The 16,040-nt window shown below is 42.6% G+C and overlaps 1 protein-coding gene across 1 annotated transcript in view; it reads right to left on the bottom strand.

The window, feature by feature from the left end:
• Positions 1-16,040, bottom strand: part of LOC107684183 (dynein, cytoplasmic 1, heavy chain 1) — a 61,374-nt gene that overhangs the window by 28,849 nt on the left and 16,485 nt on the right. The window contains exons 13-34 of the mRNA XM_016480396.1: positions 14,720-14,918; positions 14,530-14,640; positions 14,238-14,447; positions 13,639-13,799; positions 13,140-13,305; positions 12,724-12,912; positions 12,451-12,645; positions 11,437-11,719; positions 9,680-9,780; positions 9,437-9,596; positions 8,632-8,872; positions 8,370-8,553; positions 7,487-7,699; positions 7,175-7,413; positions 6,564-6,720; positions 5,372-5,599; positions 4,452-4,682; positions 3,347-3,487; positions 3,041-3,274; positions 1,874-2,080; positions 1,672-1,793; positions 781-946 (exon numbers count right to left, since the gene is read on the bottom strand). Coding sequence (XP_016335882.1) covers positions 781-946; positions 1,672-1,793; positions 1,874-2,080; positions 3,041-3,274; positions 3,347-3,487; positions 4,452-4,682; positions 5,372-5,599; positions 6,564-6,720; positions 7,175-7,413; positions 7,487-7,699; positions 8,370-8,553; positions 8,632-8,872; positions 9,437-9,596; positions 9,680-9,780; positions 11,437-11,719; positions 12,451-12,645; positions 12,724-12,912; positions 13,140-13,305; positions 13,639-13,799; positions 14,238-14,447; positions 14,530-14,640; positions 14,720-14,918 — 4,138 coding nt within the window. The remainder of the gene's footprint in view (positions 1-780; positions 947-1,671; positions 1,794-1,873; positions 2,081-3,040; positions 3,275-3,346; positions 3,488-4,451; positions 4,683-5,371; positions 5,600-6,563; positions 6,721-7,174; positions 7,414-7,486; positions 7,700-8,369; positions 8,554-8,631; positions 8,873-9,436; positions 9,597-9,679; positions 9,781-11,436; positions 11,720-12,450; positions 12,646-12,723; positions 12,913-13,139; positions 13,306-13,638; positions 13,800-14,237; positions 14,448-14,529; positions 14,641-14,719; positions 14,919-16,040) is intronic.

Here is a 16,040-nt window from a genome sequence, read left to right as displayed (position 1 = left end):
TTTTCTTTGATCTTTCATTCAAAAAATTCAAAAAAATTCTACATTTTCATTGAAGTAAATCAATTGAAAGTGGGGGGAAACTCACATTATGAAAAATGTTTTTCTCCAATGCACGTTGGCAGAGTTCAATCCAAAGCAGTCAAGAGCGCATTCAAGATTTCATCAGCTCGGGAGTCAAACCCATGAGCATTCATAGCTTTCAGTCACGTGACCGGCTCGAAGACCTGGAGGCCAAAACATCCATAGAACTGCAGCACAAGCCTGTCAATTTTCCACCTGTTTCCAAGCCGCAAATATTTAGATCACCTCTCAGAAGAATAAAACAAAGATATGCAAACAAAATGCAAGTTTTGGCCATTTGCCATCCATATTAAGCACCCGCCGCAATATTTCACTCACTAAACACAGCGCGACAAAACGTTGTGAAAAACACTTAAAGTGCCTTTATTGTATTTAAAACGGTGATATTAAAAGATCAAATTCAGTACACACCTTACTGATGATGCATACTTTATATAGGCAAGCAGATGAGCCTGGAATATGAATTGCGTTTATATTCTGGGTTCATCTGCTTGCCTGTATAAAGTATGCATCATCAGTAAGGTGTATACTGAATTTCGCCTTTTAATATTAGCGTTTTACTACATTACTACTTAATGCAAACTGTGTAAAATAACTGGCGGCCAGCAGAGCAAAGCCTCGTTTTGCCCTCCAGGTGGCCGCTCCTATAAGGGTGTGACGTCACGTGAAAACTATCAATTAAGCGGTTAAAATGCAAACCTGAGACATGGTGTAGAACTCGACCATGGCCGCCGTGAGCGGCTCAGCAAAGGTCCGCAGTGACGGGATGAGTCTGAGCATGGCTCTGTTGAAGGTGCCGTAGATCTGCGTGAGCGAGGCGGGGCCGGGATAGTCCACATACACCACCGGCACGTGACGCAAAAACCTGTAAACGCTCACACGAGTTAGGTCATGACACCAGTAGAATATTATTAACTATAAATGTTCTGTAAAAAAAATTAACAGCAGCTTTCACCATGATGCAAACATGAAATATCAGACATACAGTGCCGCCCACTAATATTGGCACCCTTGGTAAATATGAGCAAAGGCGGCTGTGAAAATAAATCTGCATAATTTTTCTTTGATCTTTCATTCAAAAAATTCAAAAAAATTCTACATTTTCATTGAAGTAAATCAATTGAAAGTGGGGGGAAACTCACATTATGAAAAATGTTTTTCTCCAATGCACGTTGGCTACCATTATTGGCACCCCTAGAAATTCTTATGAGTAAAATATCTCAAGTATACCGCTTCATATTTACCCCAATGTGGTAAGAAAAATAATCTTAATTCGAAGGCTAAACAAGATAATTTTTCTTGCCCCATTGGCAGATATTTTTACTTGCTTGAAGCAAAAACTAACAAAATTGAGATATTTTTTTCATAAAACAAGACATTATATCTTGAGTCATTTTACTTGTCAAGTAAACGCATCTTAATTCCAGAATTTGTAGATATTTATACTAGAAAACAAGACAAAAATACTAAGCAAGAAAATCATGTTTTGCAGTGTTCGAATTAATAGATAAAATTGGAAAAATTGCCCAGCCCTACTAAACACATCTACTGAACACGTGTCTTTATTAGCAGTGATGACGACAGCCGAACCTGTATGAGAGCGGCTTCCTGCCGGGGTCTGTGGGAGGGTTACAGGCCCCGACGAACTGGATCCGCTCCAGCTTCACCCAGGTCTGGTCTGAGGTGCGGTAGAAGCCGCCGTGCTCCACCATCTGAACACAACACAGCACGGGTTACACCACAGACAGACACACAGCAGGAGCCGGACTCAGCGAGACGCTCGCACACGCACCTGTCTGATGAAGGAGATGACCCGCTGCGTGCCGTACTTGTCCATGTCAGGCAGGTTGATCTCGTCGCAGAAGAGCACCAGCCACTTGCCCAGCTGCACCGGAGCCAGAACCACGCCGTTAGGAGTCCTGCGGTACTCGCAGTAATGATCGAAGGTCTTCAGCAGCAGCTCCGGAGTCGTAGCGCTGGAGAAGTTCAAACCCACCACCTGGAGAAAACACATTTCACAAGTGTCCAAGCAGTCGACCCAGCATCACATCACAGAACACAGCTGTGCCAGTGGATCTGCTTTAGGAACACTGCATTGGTTCATCTGTAGGGCCCCATGATTTCCAGCAATAGTAGATCGGTACACTTTAATCAAAACACAATATGGACTAGTGTCTGTGAATATTAAGCCGCATTTAAATATGAATCCTGTGTGTTCTGCGTGTCTCTGAGGTTTCGTTTACTTCACTTTACTGCCGCCTCAATATATGAACACATGAACATGATCTCTAGAACTGCTCTGAGAGTCGCATCATGAGCATTTCACCGTTTCTTTTGAGTAAAACTATCGTTATATCATAAACAAACAGAAACCTAAAGGTCTTCACAGCAGCCTGTCAAAATAAAAGTTCGGTTTAACTTGAAGAAACAGTGACAGAAATATCACTTAGTGTAATGATAGTACTGCTACTAATAATAAAATTAAAACATTATTTTGGAAAGAATATTTACCAAAATAAATATTTACCAGAAAAATGTAAATACATAGAAATATATATTTTTTTTATAAAATAAATTAATTAGAGATGCTCTTTTTATAATTAATATTTAATGAAACCATTAAAATGGAATCCAGAAAATTTATGGAAAACCGAATTAAAAATAGACAATAAAACTGAATATTTCATATCACCTTGAAAACTTAATTTCTGTTAAATGTTTAATAAATTGCTGTTTAATATTTTAAGTTTCATGATTTCAAATAATTAGACATGCTTTTTGATGACTACAATTTAAATTTAACCATTAAAACAGCCTAGAAAATAGAAAGAACGGAATCCAGAAAAATGTAAAAAGGAATTTAGAAAAAAAATAAAACTATTTGTGAAAAAACTGATTTCATAGGGCCCTACACCTGTAAGAAGAGATTCCGGTTTTCTGAATGTAATCCGCTCCTCACCTCCATGTCCGGCAGGGCTCTCAGGGCACTGAACAGGGTCATGGTTTTCCCGGAGCCCGGCGGCCCACAGAGCACCAGAGGCTTGTGTTCGGCCAGCCAGGTGTAGAGCAGAGCCTCGTGACGCACCGTGTCCAGAGTGGGCACCACCACGTCCGGCGAGGCCACCTTGTGCGTCTCCACCTCGATCTGAGGCACCTTCACCTGCCAGGACTGCCACTCGCCCGTGATGGACACCTGACGGATTCAGAGCAGCGTTAGAGTCGCACTCAAACATCACAATCGATCTGAGACTGCGTCTGCTCGCACCTCGTAGTCGATGATCGGCACGTTCGGCGCGGACGGGAGAGACACGGTGGTGATGCGGCGAATGTATTCTCCCAGCTCCGCTCGCATCTTCAGCCTGCTGTCGCCCGAGAAGGACCACAGCACTGCGTAGATGAGGTATTTCTGCACGACAAAGGTTAAAGGTTAGCACCTGTTTGTCATATGTGACCCTGGAGCACAAAACCAGTCTTATTTGTAGCAACAGCCAACAATACATTGTATGGGTCAAAATTATCCATTTTGCTTTTATGCCAAAAATGGATTTTCTCAATGTTTAGATTTTTTTGCACCCTCAGATTCCAGATTTTCAAATAGTTGCATCTCAGCCAAATATTGTGCTATCCTAACAAACCATACATCAATGGAAAGCTTATTTATTCAGCTTTCAGATGACGTATAAATCCCAATTTAACAAAATTGACCCTTATGACTGGTTTCGTGCTCCAGTCACATTTAATCTCTGATTCTGAACTGAGCTGGACGATGACATCATCAATGATGAACTGACTTTAACTGAAATATTGTGTTTATTATTGTCCTTTTGTATTATTACACACTATTTTTCCTATTTAATACTGTAAAGCTGCTTTGACAAAATCTGTATTGCTAAAAGCGCTACACTGCAAAACATGATTCTCTTAGTATTTCTGTCTTGTTTTCTCGTATAAATATCTAAACATTCTTGAATCAAGATGAATTTACTGTACAAATAAAATGACAAGATATTAGGTGTTGTTTTCTGTAAAAATGATCATAATTTTGTTAGTTTTTGCTTTAAACAAACAAAAATATCTGCCAATGGGGCAAGAAAAATAATTTTGTTTAGCCTTTGAATTAAGATGATTTTTCTTGCCCCATTGGCAGATATTTTTGTTTGTTTTAAACAAAAACTAACAAAATTGAGAATTTATCTTTTAGAAAACAAAACATAATATCTTAAGTCATTTTATTTGTACAGTAAATTCATCTTGATTCAAGAATGTTTAGATATTTATACTAGAAAACAAGACAGAAATACTAAGTAAGAGAATCAGTTTTTGCAGTGTATATAAATAAAGCTGACTTGACCCGTCCAGGCATGCCGCACCTGCATGTATTTCTCCAGCTGGTCGATGGGCATGGGGAAATCAGGGTGGTTGTTGTTGTAGAGGGCCACGTTGCGGCAGGCCTGATGCAGCATGGAGAAGAGCGAACTCAGCGAGCGCAGACGCGTGAAGTCCATGATGTGCTCCATCTTTGACGCGTGTTCCAGAGCTTTGATGACCAGACCGGTGGAGGTGAAATACGGCTGCAGTATCGCAGCAGCGTCTCTCTGGATCTGTGGATTAAACACAAGGCTCTAAAAACTGACAAGTACAAGCATGAAGGACAAAACTGAGTGATAGTAGAGAAGGACGCAAGATAAACGGCATGCAGAACGGGACTATTAGTTATCAGGGCCGTGCTGGAAAAGTCAGATTCTCAGGAAGGATCAGATTCTAGATCCTTCTTTCAATGTTTATAATTTAACCGTACAAAGATACTGTATCATATTTGAAACAAATTTCTAAGGCCTCTAAGTGATCAAACTCTGCTCTTTTAGTGTAATTGTACAAACGTCCTCCTTCAGCTGGAGCTTCTCGTGTCAAATCTTGACTGATTTTTATCAAGTAAGCGTCAGAATAACTGCAGTAATATCTCCAGATGAACACTTACTGGACTGAAGCAGCTCAGCTTTACTTGATTCTCCATCAATCATGTTTTAGAGTCTCAAATCTGATCCTCAGGATCTTTTGAGGAGCGTTTGTTTCCAGAAGCTTTACTTTCACTGTTCCTCAGTGGAGGAATGATCTTCACAAGCCTCCAGAACATCTCACATCTTCTGAGGAGCCTTTATTTCTTCAGCTCTCAATCACTGCATTATATGTTTGGAGCATTTTAATCTCAGCTTACTGAGACTGATTACTGCAGATATAGAGCGATGACTGCTATTTAGATCATTTTACGTAGTTTTGCACGCTAGAGTACCTGCAGCATGGGTGAGGCGGCCTCCTCGCCCTCGTCCTCCGTGGCCTTCCTCATGCGCTGGGCCTCATCCTCTCCCTCATCCAGCGGGATGCTCCGCAGACGTGCCAGGAAGTTGTTGAAGATCATGTCTGTGCTGAGAACGTCCTCGCTGAACCAGACCATCCCACAGCGAGACACTGTGGCCAGTGTGGCGTACTTCAGGTCCTGCACCTCAAACATGATGCGCACCTGTGTGACGAGAGCGGCGACATCATCAGCATCATCAGCATCATCATCATCATCAGCATGTACTACAGACCTGGGCCCGTATTCACAAAACATTTGATCTTACCATTAAGAGTTCTCCTAAATAGCAGTAAAAGTTTTCAGCTAAGAGTTTTCTCTTAAAAGCTATTCACAAAGCTGCTAAGGAATAGAGAAGTCTTAAGCTCAGAGTAAGGGGGCGGGGCTGAGCTCGTTGCTATGGGTGATGTCAGCATGCTTATTAACTATGCACACAGTGATTGGCTGATAGTCTGTCAGAGATTTATTCACGGGAATATTGTAGAGCACAAATAAATAAAGGTTTAAAAATAAAAATGTTAATTGACATTCAAATAAAGATATTAAGATGCAGGCTTAGAGTCACTAATTAAACATGTATATGTTCAGCTAATTGTCAGCCTCTTACACGTGTGCTTCTCAAACAATTAGTGAATATGCATAGAAACAGCCTTTTAATTAACAGAGTAGAATAATCATGGCTGATAGTAAGACATGCAAACGTAAAACCGCTAAAAGAACAGCGGTTACTTCTTGTCCAGCTGCTTAATGAAAACAAGGATATAATCAAAGGAAAATATGGAGTTGTGATAACCTCCAAAACCAAAGGCGATGCTTTTTTAAAAGCTCATTATCGTCAAACGTTTCTAAAATGTTTACGTTCCGAGGCAGATTGCGGGCAGCAGCTATTTTAGGATAGTTTGTGGCTTAGGACTCTTGTTCACTTCTCCTAACGTTTCACAGATTTAGGAGCTAGTTTTAGTGCTGAAACGCTTCGTGAAACACTCTTAGAGCTAAAATTTAGGAGTCCTACATTTAGGACTGACACGCCCATTATTTTTAAGATTTTCTCCTAAATCGGCGGTGAGCTACTATTATCCTGAAGATGTTTTGTGAATACAGGCTGATTGTCAGATCAGCTGCTCCGTACATTGGGCGGCAGGCTGAGACGCTCTCCGTTGGGAAGAGTCAGGAGTTTGTTGTCGTCCAGCACAGAGTTCAGATTCTCCACCCACTCCGGATCCACGTCACCGTCGAAGATGATCCACTGCCGCTTCTGCAGCTCTCCGCGAACGTTATCGATGATCCTGAACGAGAGCGCAAACACAGCACATGAGGAAAAGTCAAGTCGCCTTTATTTATATAGTGCTTTTAATAATACAGACTGTGTCAAAGCAGCTTTACAGTATCAAATAGTGTGTAATAATGCAAAAGGACAATAGTAAACACTTAGTCAGTTCATCATTGAATTCAGTGATGTCATCGTCCACCTCAGAGCATCGTAAGCCTAAGATGATCGTAGCTTCATTGGAGGCAATGGGATCTACAATGTACTTAGGTTTACGATGCTTTGGGGAAACGCAGCTCAGTTCAGTTTAAACAGTGTCTGTGCAATCAAGTCGACGATATCGCTGGATATTAAGTGTCCTCAACTAAGCAAGCCAGAGGAACCGAAACGCCATCGGTGACAGAATGGGTTAGGGTTAGGACAGAACAAACCCAAAATGACGATCAGAGCAGTGAAGACAGACGAGGACTCACTTTCTGAGCACGTGTGTGAAGAGCCCGTCGGTCCACTCGCGAGTGTTGGGGTCCAGCGTGCCGTACAGGTGGTCTTTGCTGATGGCTTTGGGGTCGATGATGTGAGCGACGCCCTCCAAACCCTCCAGCCTCTCCAGGGCTTTGAGCAGGACTCTCCAGGCCATGGTCTTCCCGCTCCCCGACGGACCGACCATCATCAGCCCGTGATTGATCTGCGTGATCTGATAGAGCTGCAGCACCTGAGGAGAAGAGCAGGGAACGGGTCAGGACTCATGGCTCTCTGTGTGTGCTGTACTATGAAGCGCGTCTTACCTTCTCCACCCACATGCTGCCCACGTCGTCTCCGTCTCCGTATGTGAGGTACATCTCAGCGCAGACCTTCCTCAGCTCCTCTCGCAGCGCCGTCATCTCTCCGCGCATGTACTGGACGCCGGGGAACACGTCAGAGAGCAGGCTGAAGAGCAGCGGGATGTCCTCGGCCACCAGCTTCGGCACCATGGTCTCACACACGCTCTGGATCAGAATCTGAGGATCGAGCGTATGAAGCGCGGTCAGAGATCACCACAATAATAACCAGCGCTGGGTTCACTCTTCAAACTCACGTGACTCAACATGACATCAAACCACACTCTATTTCCTTCATTCCTGTTCCTGGACTAATCATGAAAGACTTACCAGTGCATCAGTTCGTAAGCTTTCATCAAAATGATAATAAGATTCCAAGAAATAACAACATCTCTACCGAAGCCTGAATTTGTCACCAAACTTAACTTGATCATTGAGAAAAAAAAAAAAAAAAAAAAGTTGGATATGTGTCCTGCTTCCATCCACATACATACAGTATATTCATGTAAAGCAATTAAAACTATATAACAAATCTCAACTGCTTGATTATTTGTATCGTTTCAAAATTTATATTATTGTTCAGCTCTAAACTGCTACATTCAACTATAAGGCATGAAGATATTATGAACATTAACATGATTTTACATAAGAATGTTTTGAAACGAAGTGTTTTGTGAAAAGAGCAATAGAAATAAATGACTTGAAGCCCTTTTATTCTTTCAGTATCTCCTGTAATATAGAGACACGTTTAACCGATCAGCTCTCATGCTCTTGATTTGGAAACGTTTCATTACAGCAGTACAACAGCCTTCGGTTTCAGGCTCGGCCTGCTTCTGTTCGCTCATCTCACCTCCTGCTCCGGAAGGTTCTCTGCGATCTCGTTCTCATCCACGTCCTCGCCGCGCTCACGCTTCTCTCTCTTGATCTTCTGGATGCGTTCTCTCTTGACGTTCCCGGCGCTGATCAGCACGCTCTTGAGCGCTCGCAGACCGAAGTCATAGTGAGACTGAGACGACAGCTGCTCGTCACACAACCTGCAACCACAGACCAAAGCAGGGTTACGTTACCACTGCACACATGCACAATAACAGCTGAAGCAGACGCAGACGCACTTAAAGAACGGGACGATCTTCTTGGCGAGGATCTCAGCGGTGCGGAAGCCCTGCGAGTACAGCATGACCTGAGCGATCAGCTGCCGGTCCGGTTTGGTCATGGCCAGACTCCTGAAGAGCTTCTTGAGGTTATCGGGCAGGTTGGAGCGTCCGGCGTAACCGGGGTTCATGGTGATGAAGATGGCCATCTCAGCACTCACCTTCACCTGTTTGTTCAGCAGCTCTGTGGTGACGGGCACACCTGAACACAGAAGAGCAAAGCCATGCTGATCATCATCTGTTTCAGTTCAGAGTCGATGATGATGTTCTGATCTATATCATGAAGGGCTGCAATGATAAATCGATGCGGAATCGATTCTGAGATCTTCCGAATGCATCACGACTCTCTCTGGAATGGATTCTGAGCTTATATTTTAACAGCAGATGGCGCTCTACTCTAGTTTTCCTATCCGCACACTCAAACACTCATGAAGAAGAGCTGAAGAGCGCTTGTGCGTTCGGCTGAGTCTGTAATTTCACCTCGGCTCAGAATGCTTTTATGACGCCAGATTAATGTAAACACAGTTCACTGTGAACACCCTTGTGATTCACTTCAACCTTTCAGAAATTTATGAATGATTATTTTAGGTTCAAGTGTGTGTAAGGATTTGGCTGTTTCCGAAGTATGCAGCGCCATCTGCTGTTCAAAACTAAGCTCAGAATCCACTCGAGAAAGAATCGCGACGCATTCGGAAAATCTCATTGAATCATTTCTCGATTCGCGATGCATCGACTTATTTTCCCAGCCCTAATATCATGCACGTACTGCGGTCTCGGTTGGGGTTGCTGTGTTCTCTCAGCGCCACCTGGATGTACTGGACCTGCTGAGACACGGCAGACAGCATGCGCTCCTCCAGACGGTTGAACTCGTCGAAGCAGCCCCAGGCGCCCACCTGACACAGACCCACAAAGATGCGGCCCATCGCCTGCAACACAAGACACCGTCAAACCCCTGTGATTAAACACCTGTTATTGACCCCCGACACCAATCCCATGACACCAGTCGCACCTGGAAGTCAAAGGTCTCGTCACAGTTGAAGACCAGGACGAAGCGGCCCAGCTGGTGACCCAGAGCTTTGACAGACTCGGTCTTCCCCGTTCCAGCAGGACCTACAGAACAAGAACGTCATCATCACTGCATGCATTCAGCTCACGTGTGTGCATCTATGAGCTCGATGAGGATTTTAAAAGCTCAAATTTAAGACTCAAGACCTGCGCAAATAAACTTAATACCATATGAGCGGGGTAGGGCAATGTCTATAACAACATCTGTGACTCCGGAGCACAAAAGCAGTCTTAAGCAGCACAGGTATATTTGTAGCAATAGCCAACAATACAATGTATGGGTCACAATTATACATTTTTCTTTTATGCCAAAAATCATTAGGATATTAAGTAAAGATCATGTTCCATGAAGATATTTTGTAAGTTTCCTACCGTAAATATATCAAAACTTAATTTTTGATTAGTAATATGCATTGCTAAGAACTTCATTTGAACAACTTTAAAGATGATTTTCTCAATATTTAGATTTTTTTGCACCCTCAGATTCCAGATTTTCAAATAGTTGTATCTCAGCCAAATATTGTCCTATCCTAACAAACAATACATCAATGGAAAGATGATGTATAAATCCCTATTTAACATATTGACCCTTATGACTGGTTTTGTGCTCCAGGGTCTCATATTAAAACTGTAAAATGACTGTAAAAAGCATGATTTACAGTTAAGACATGTTTTCCCCAAAACAAAAAGTTTTATAAAATGATACACTTCACATTTCAGCCTTTAAACTATTTGTAAGAAAATGGATGAGTCAAAAGTATTATAATATTAATTTAAACAATTATCAATCAATCATTATATTAATTAAATAACAAATGCATTTCACTGTTTAGATTTGTATAATGCACTTCTTATTGATCCACCAGTTCACATTTACAGCTCTGCGTGTTTGCAGGGTTGATTTTCACATTGGTCTGAACAAAAACAACAGGCTTACTGAAAATGCACATTCATTCTCTGCCAGCAGGAGTCGCTTTCAGAACAGCAGAAATATTTACATTTAGTAATTTAGCAGATGCTTTTATCCAAAGCACTTACAAATGAGGACAACGGAAGCAATCCGAATCAACAAAAGAGCAATGATATGCAAGTGCTATAACAAGTTTCAGTCAGCCTAACGCAGTACACTTAGCAAGGTTTTTATTAATTATATAATTTAAAAAAACCCGATAGAATAGAAAAAGAATAGAGCAAGTTAGTGTTAGAGGCCTTTTTTTGCTTTTTGTTAATTGTATAATAAATAAAAAGAAAACAAATAGAACAAAAAGAATAGAGAAGCTAGTGTTAGTTTTTTTTTTTTAAAGAAAACAAGCAGTTAGTAAATGAATAGAGTGCAAGTCTAAAAGAGGCAAGTGTGTTTTTTTTTTTAAAGAATAGAATTAGAATAGAGAGTGCTATAGTTAGAGGGTCAAATAAAGATGGAATTATCAATTATGGAATATAAAATATAACCGTTTCCCCGGTAACGCCAGTACACAAAGCAGCACAGCAGCTGACTTCATAGCCTTTTGAAGTTTAATCGTCACATTAAGCCATTTTGCAATTTTGGTCTTTCCGTCCACAAATTTAATACCTCTTGAAATCATAATTAAGACTTTCTTACACAATGTAAGACTTTTTATGGCCTTAAATTTGATACAACTAGATTGAAGACTTTAAGGGCCCGGTGGAACCCTGTCCAGCAGGAAAGGTGAGACTGACCGAAGGGCGATCCTCCCAGACGGGCCTCCAGCGCCTGCGTCATGGTCAGGTAGCAGCGGTCGGTCAGTGGCGTCTGCACCAGCTTCTCCTGCACACCCAGGTACTCGAAGCCGTAGTTGAACTTAGCGTTGGCCATCTGAATGGAGAGCTGCTGGAGGACGTCGGTCTGCTTGGGGTCGAAGTAGAAGCGCATCTGGCTGAGCCACTCGAAGGATTTGGGGTTGTCGATCTTGTTCTTGATCAGAGTTCTGGTCACGTCTCTCTGGTGCACCAACTCTGTGATCTACAAATGAAAAACACACGAGTCACGAACACGTCTGCAGCTCCAGATGATCAGACAGGACTCATGGTTCAACTCGCCAAATATCTGCGTCTATGTATGTGTGTGTGCATCAGAAGGACATCTATGATGGTCTTTAAAGGGTCTGTGCAATATAACCAAGTAAAGACCAATTTAAGGAATGAATTGAAGGGAACACTGTACATCAATATTTTCTCTAAATGAAAATGTCTAGGTGAACTCAGAGAACCTAATTAATTTAAAGGCAAAACAAGTTTATTTTTCTGACCAGATTGGCAGATATTTGTTTGTTTTAAGCAGAAACTTGATTGTTAAATTTTTCAGAAAACAAGACTTCATGTTCAATTTACGTCTCCAGTAAATGCATCTTGATTTAAGGATGTTCAGATATTTGTACTGGAAAACAAGACACAAATACAGAGGAAGATATTATTATTTTGCAGTGAATGCAACATTTAATGCCATGACTTTTGATTTTAAGACTTTCTGCTCTGATTGAAGACATTTTTAAGACCCACAGAAAGCCTGGCGTTGCTGTTTTTGCTTGTTGCGTTGTGTTAGAGCGCTCACATACGAGTCAATAATCTGTCCTGAAAACAAATGTAATGGACAGAAACTATAAGGCATGACTGTTTTTTGCACCATGATTAATCTCCAGTTTCACACGGTTTCTCAGCACACGCACACATCCACACGAGTGTCTGACTCCTCACCAGGTGCTCCAGCTTCTTCCTGCGCAGCGGCGGCTGCTCCATCAGAACCGTGTCGGCCAGCAGGTTGAGCGTCGCCTTCACGTTGGCCAGCACGGCCTGCAGCGGACCCATGTCTTCCCCGCCGCCAATGGTGGTCAGAGCGCTCTCCACGTTCTCAGACCAGTCGATCTGAGTGGACAGAACCACCAGCTGGGCCTGGACGCAGCGGAGACGGAGGTTAAGCACTCATGAAGACGTGTACAGATGCTGGGTCAGTCTCAGAGGATGGGTCACCTGGTATCGGTCGATCCAGTTGATGTAGGTGCTCAGGTCGATGCCCGTGCTCTTGTTGAATGCGCCCACCTCCGTGACGGACTCAGCCAGCAGCTTAGCCAGCGTCACCCGCATCTCACGCTCCACCAGCGTCAGCCACTCGTTGATCTTCGGATGCTCCGTGATGGACACCGGCGTCTTATAGAGCACCTGAAAACAACAGCACATTCCAGAGGTTTCCCACATGAAGACATCACTCATATTACTGATTTAACTGCACTGACGCAATCAGACGAGATCAAAACCTGATCTGAATCGATCTGAATAACGACACTAATGTCTTCTGCAGAGCTGCTTTACAGCTGAAACTGAGTTTGCATCATTGACTGAAACAAGCATATAACGGAGGTCCCAGACTCTCTCGGGTCGAGCCGTACCTCCTCTCCCTCTCGGGACGAGATGCCCAGCACCTCCGTGTTGTCCTCGTTCAGCAGGATGCTCGAAACTCCAGCGAACATTTTCTTGAAGTGTTTCTGCAGTTTGGCCACATTCTTACTGTTGCCGATGATCTCCAGCAGATCTTCATCACCAACAAAGTAGAACCTGCGGGAAACAGAAACAACTCTGTAAGTCTTCAGTATTTAGACAACCGTCACAGTGCAGATACTGAAGCGCGGCCTGCAGTTATTTTACCAACTTAACACAATCAACACATCATTTTTATTACAACAAAGCAAAAACTGCAAATTTTTCAAAAACTATTAATATGCACAATTTTGAAAGCAGTTTCTTTGTCACTAAATTAATGGTTAACACATCATATAAAAGTCTAAGAGAGATCTAAACACGACTAAAACTAGCCAGCCTTACATTCCCATTAGCTCTCATGTTTAATGGACGCTGGATGGCTTATATCGTAAAGCCCAAATGTCTGACCTGGGGAAAGACGAGCGCTCTCTCTCCAGATATTCTCCCAGTGCTTTCTGGATCTTTCCCAGCAGGTCAGCGAGTCTCTCCAGCGACCTCTGAACCCCCTGAATGTTCAGGACGTCCATGACCAGAGGAGGCTTGGTCACCTTCTTCATCAGGGGTTTCAGCTCAAAATACCCCACAGATCATTTATTATATCATTTTGAAAATGCCTATTTTAGTGGAAGCAGAAACACGCTGTTTTTGTGCATGTCTCTTTAAATGCAAATGAGCTGCTGCTCCCCATGAGCTGTGCCTTTACAGCTTGTATCTCAAATATTCTGCCAAAAAACATCTGTTTGGTTTTGATTATCATGTCAATCACGCTAAAATCATGCGTTTTAAACAATATTAGTTTAAACTTCTGATATACGGGTTTTCTGAGCGCACACATCCGAAGCATCCATCACACGGCATGCAAGTACTAAACTAAGCTCCCTTTCATGTCTTATTGCGCTTAAACGGTCAAATACACACAAGTTACAAAACTAGTGGGTTATGTCTGTGAAGGTAAACAGCTGGGATGTTTATATTAGATCTGTGACAGGTGTGTGATGGAGGCGGACCTGCTTGAGGAACTCCTCGAGAGCCATCTCTCCCTGCGCCACCAGCAGCACGTCCTTCACCACCATCTCGTTCTTCTGCAGGTCCACGTCCCAGATCTGACCCAGACTCAGCTCGGACAGAACCCAGTTCACATGCAGACGCTTCATCAGCTGCTTCCAGTGCCGGTCCTTCAGCGCCTCCGACTTCAGCTCGATCACCAGCATGTTCACCTGAAGAGGACACAGGGAACGGTTTAGGTGTTTCAGCGGCTCTATCCCAGCATCCTCCGCTGATAACGCAGGACCGGCTCACCTTCATGTACCCCTTGAGCAGTCTCTGCACGTACTCGTAGGAGGCGTACTGCCGCAGACGGGCGGGGAAGTTCTTCAGCTGGTTGAGGAGAGCGTCCAGACTCTGGCGCAGCTGTACAGAAGAAGAACACAGACTCAGTGAAAGCCAGGCTCGGGTACGAGTCACACGAGAAGGCAGGTGTGTCGCTCACCTTACGCGGCTGCACAGAGACCCACGGCTGCTCCTTCATCTGATCGATCTGCTCCCAGACCTTCGACAGCTCCGACCAAACACCCTTCAGATCCTGCAGCTCCTCCAGAGCCACCTGACGAACAACACGGACACGACACGCGTTAACAAGAGTAGAATCTTCAACATACAGTTTGATCTCTAAATGATGTGTGAGAAAACTGAAAGCAAAAATACTCTAGAGCTAAATGAATCCAGTGTGTTTTCATGCACTGCTCAGTTTTGTGATTTTGGTCTGTTTTGCTTTCATATTTTGTCTTCATTCAGACAAGTGAAGAGAAAAGAGTTTAATTAATTGCATCATATATTTGCGCCTGTAGATTTCAATCTCAATCCATATCTTTACAGAGTTTTTCTCTTACATTCACCAGTTTTTTAACAGTTTTATTCATCTCTATATTCTGAAGGTTTATTCAGATGTCATTCACACTGATTTATACAACATTGTATTCCTAAAAACATGGTAAAAATGAAATTTGTTTTGTGTCTGTTGACAGTATTTTCAGATTTTTGTAGCGATAAAAAGAAAAATTCAAAACCCCCTTTGGAAAAACTCTAATATTTAACTCTAATATTTCAACAAAATTAAACAATTTTTAACCTGGCTTTATCCAATGTTCAGATTTCTGCATATTAGTGCATATTTAATTAGATTAATGCATCATTTGCATATTTAAACAACATTTCAGAAAACAACCAACTTAAGGTGCTCATCCAGAACGCTGCTGCCAGGATTCTGACTAGAACCAGAAAATCTGAGCATATCACACCAGTCCTCAGCTCCTTACACTGGCTTCCAGTTACATTTAGGATTGATTTTAAAGTACTTTTACTCGTTTATAAATCACTCAATGGCCTAGGACCTAAATACACTGCAGATATGCTCACTGAATATAAACCTAACAGACCACTCAGATCATTAGGATCGAGTCAGTTAGAAATACCAAGGGTTCACACAAAACAAGGGGAGTCCGCTTTTAGTTATTATGCCGCCCGCAGCTGGAATCAGCTTCCAGAAGAGATCCGATGTGCTAAAACATTAGCCTCATTTAAATGCAGACTCAAAACTCATCTGTTTAGCTGTGCATTTACTGAATGAGCACTGTGCTACGTCCGAACTGATTGCACTATTTTATGTATAATAATTTTTATTCTTAACCGTTTTATTAAAGCAATAAGCCCCAAGAAGCCGTGGTTTACAGTGAATTTATAACAGCTAAGGGGGTTTTAGGCACTCCGCGAACCCCCTTAGCTGTTATAAATTCACTGTAAACCACGGCTTC

The sequence above is a fragment of the Sinocyclocheilus anshuiensis genome, unplaced genomic scaffold, assembly GCF_001515605.1.
Source record: "Sinocyclocheilus anshuiensis isolate Anshui unplaced genomic scaffold, SAMN03320099.WGS_v1.1 scaffold1893, whole genome shotgun sequence".
NCBI lineage: Eukaryota > Metazoa > Chordata > Actinopteri > Cypriniformes > Cyprinidae > Sinocyclocheilus > Sinocyclocheilus anshuiensis.
This window is presented reverse-complemented; position numbering and strand designations above follow the sequence as displayed.